Source organism: Pteropus vampyrus, unplaced genomic scaffold, assembly GCF_000151845.1.
Source record: "Pteropus vampyrus isolate Shadow unplaced genomic scaffold, Pvam_2.0 Scaffold1332, whole genome shotgun sequence".
Taxonomy (NCBI): Eukaryota; Metazoa; Chordata; class Mammalia; order Chiroptera; family Pteropodidae; genus Pteropus; species Pteropus vampyrus.
Window position 1 is genome coordinate 2,975 of NW_011890113.1, and position 1,927 is coordinate 4,901.

The 1,927-nt window shown below is 62.1% G+C and overlaps 1 protein-coding gene across 1 annotated transcript in view; it reads right to left on the reverse strand.

The window, feature by feature from the left end:
- The window catches only part of LOC105310174 (serine/threonine-protein kinase LMTK3-like), a 4,079-nt gene extending 2,380 nt beyond the window's left edge, over positions 1 to 1,699 (reverse strand). Inside the window, exons 1-2 of the mRNA XM_023526605.1 lie at positions 1,376 to 1,699; positions 1,070 to 1,207 (exon numbers count right to left, since the gene is read on the reverse strand). Coding sequence (XP_023382373.1) covers positions 1,070 to 1,207; positions 1,376 to 1,571 — 334 coding nt within the window. The 5' untranslated portion in view covers positions 1,572 to 1,699. The remainder of the gene's footprint in view (positions 1 to 1,069; positions 1,208 to 1,375) is intronic.
- Positions 1,700 to 1,927: the final 228 nt, after the last annotated feature.

A 1,927-nucleotide genomic window follows, 5' to 3' on the forward strand; every position in this document is an offset into this window, starting at 1 on the left:
TGTAAACGAGGAAACTGAGGCACAGAGAGGGAAGCGGCAGGGCCGACGCGTGGACTCGGGCACGGGTTGGGAAAGCGGGAATGGAACCCTTCCCTGAAAGGGTCCAGTCGCACCTCCTATCTTCTCAGCTCTGTCCTGGGGGGACACGCGCACCTACCGACCTGCCCCGCCCAGCGCAAGCCCCGCCTTCGGAGCTGTTCTCTGGAGCGACAGCAGGAGGCAGCAGAGGGCCCTGGCCTGTGCGCTCTCTAGCCCCAGCCCTGCCGGTGAGATATGGCTGTGCCCTGCTCCTCGCTGTGAGAATGGCCTTCACTTCGGGACAGCCAGAAACGAAGGGTGACGCGCCCCCTCCCAAGGTGGAGGTGAGGATTAGCCATACGGGGTATGTGAGACACCACGAAAAAGGAACTGGACGAACGCTGACTACTGGGGAGGGCACGGACTCAGAGGCCAGGCAGACGGACGGGTTTGTAGCCTGGCTCCTCATGCCTCTCTGCGCCTCGGTTTTCTCTTTGGTAAAATGGGGATGAGATTAGAATCCACTCCACGGGATCGAAGGAGGATTAAATGGGTTTAAACGCAGCACGCACATGGCAGGGGCTCTGCGAGTACTAGCTATTCTTATTAGCAGTGCGGCCATTCCTGGCTAGGTTCTCTCGGCGCTGGCTCATGCAGACCACCAGCTCCTCTCTCTCCTTGTCTGCCTCTGATCGACATGTGCCCCGGAACACAGGATGGGGTCAGGATCCCGCAAGTGCCAGGCGAGAGCATGACCGAGAGAGGGGCAAAGATGGGCGAGACTCAGAGGAGATCCTTAAAGAAGGGGAAACTGAGGCTCACGGAGGGGCCTGCGTGCCGGAGCGCATCTGATGGACACCGCCTGCCTGGTCTGAGCTGGTTCCAGAGTTGGGTGGGGTCTCGGTGATGAGCAGAGAGTGTTGACAGGGGAGGGAGGAGACTGAGCAGGGGGAGGCAGGGAAATTCGGAGTTGGGGACGAGAATGTGGGGAGAGAGATGGGGACAGAGATATTGGCGGAGTGGGCGATGGGCAGAGTCCAAAGCACCGTACCTGCGGGTCGGGCGTCGGGGGCCCGGGTGGGGGGGCCCGGGGTCTCCAGTGCAGGCGAGACGGAGAAGCGGGAGAAGCACAGGGGGGGGCCTGGCGGGGGCAGGAGGGGGAAATCCTCCGCCCACTCGAAACTGCCTCCTAGAGAGAGGGGTAAGGGAGGAGAGGACGCTGTCAGACCCTCAGACCCTTCTGGAGCCCCGCCCCAACTTCGGCCCCGCCCTCAGACCCAACCTCCTCCCCAGGCTCCGCCCATCCACTGCCGGAGCCAACAGCCCCACCCCTAACTCCGCCCCGCCCGCCCCTCACCAAAGCCGCTGTCGTTGCTGGGAAACCCATCTCCGGGGGTGACGGGGTGGGGAGGCGTCGGGGGCGCTGGGGGCGTTGACGGGTCCGTATCCCCCTCGGAGGGGCCCTGGACGCTCAGCTCGTTGGTTGGCGTCTCCTGAGAAGGCAGATTAGGGGAGACGAGAGGGGGCGAACCGTCACAAGCCACGCACCGCATCCCAAGAAGCAACAAACCCCGCTAACGATTCTTGGGCTTCAGGAATCCCAATTCACTACTGCGCGCTCTGGAAATAGCTGGAGCCCCTAATCTTCCTTATCTCTTTCGAAGCCTCGGGTCAGCCTTAACCCCACTCCACCGAGGCTCCTCCCCCGACTGCGGAGCCCCGCCCACAGCGAAGCAGCCCATCGCAGGAATTCTTCGCTTGCTCCTAAACCGGAAGCCAACGCTATCTCTCTAAGTCCTGTCCGTCCTACCTACCTCCTGCCATACCTACCTCCAAGATATCGATCGCAGGAGCTCAAATTCGGGCCCCAGAATTAACTTGCTATGGTCCTCCAAACCGCCACCCCATC